Source organism: Nematolebias whitei, chromosome 1, assembly GCF_014905685.2.
Source record: "Nematolebias whitei isolate Nwh7 chromosome 1, NemWhi1, whole genome shotgun sequence".
Lineage (NCBI taxonomy): Eukaryota > Metazoa > Chordata > Actinopteri > Cyprinodontiformes > Rivulidae > Nematolebias > Nematolebias whitei.
In genome coordinates, this window is record NC_056498.1 from 42212298 (window position 1) to 42213151 (window position 854).

General features: G+C 40.2%; 1 protein-coding gene across 1 annotated transcript in view; it reads right to left on the minus strand.

Annotated features, from left to right (window-relative positions):
- corin (corin, serine peptidase) overlaps positions 1–854 on the minus strand; it is a 20632-nt gene that overhangs the window by 1846 nt on the left and 17932 nt on the right. The window contains exons 21-22 of the mRNA XM_037684077.1: positions 609–771; positions 128–236 (exon numbers count right to left, since the gene is read on the minus strand). Coding sequence (XP_037540005.1) covers positions 128–236; positions 609–771 — 272 coding nt within the window. The remainder of the gene's footprint in view (positions 1–127; positions 237–608; positions 772–854) is intronic.

An 854-nucleotide genomic window follows, 5' to 3' on the forward strand; every position in this document is an offset into this window, starting at 1 on the left:
TGCGTTCACTGACTCTGGTCAGTTACAGATAGTGGTGGTGCGTTCACAGACTCTGGTCAGTTACAGATAGTGGTGGTGCGTTCGCTGACTCTGGTCAGTAACAGATAATGGTGGTGCATTCACTGACTGCGGTTGCCCATGTGACCCCAGCCGGTGATGTGGCAGTAGGAGTCCGGGGAGGGCAGCTGTCCGGGTCGGGGCAGACACACCGGTCTGACGTAGTCCGTCTCCTCCACCTGAGACCAACAACAGGACTCATCAGGATCTTTCTCTGCTGGTAACCAGTCATAATCAATAATAATTATTGACACTAATTACTATTAATAATTATAATGAGAATTTAAAAATAACCAATAATAATGATAAATAATGAAAATTATTTATTAAAATTACAGCTAATTATTATTATTGTAAAAAATAATCAATAACAATTAATGAGTTAATGAATAATAATAAATAGTATAATTATTAATGATGATCAATAATTATTAACCGTTAATGATTAAAATACTAATTATAATTAATAATAATAATAATTAAAGTCAATCAATAATAATTAAAGATTAGATAATAGTTGATCAAATTGGTTTGCGGTGTTCCATTCGGACCTCAGAGTCCAGTTGCACCACGCTGATGTCGTAGTCCACCACCGCCCGGTTGTAGCGTGGGTGAACGATAATGGAGCGCACCCCTCGGCTCTGGCTCACAAGACTGGGGTGGTCCAAGTTGGTGAGACCCAGAACCACCTTCCACAGGTCGGCGTTCTCCCTCCTGACACACAAACACAATCACAACAGACACACAAACACAACATACACACACAAACGCAAGAACAGACACACAAACAACAACAT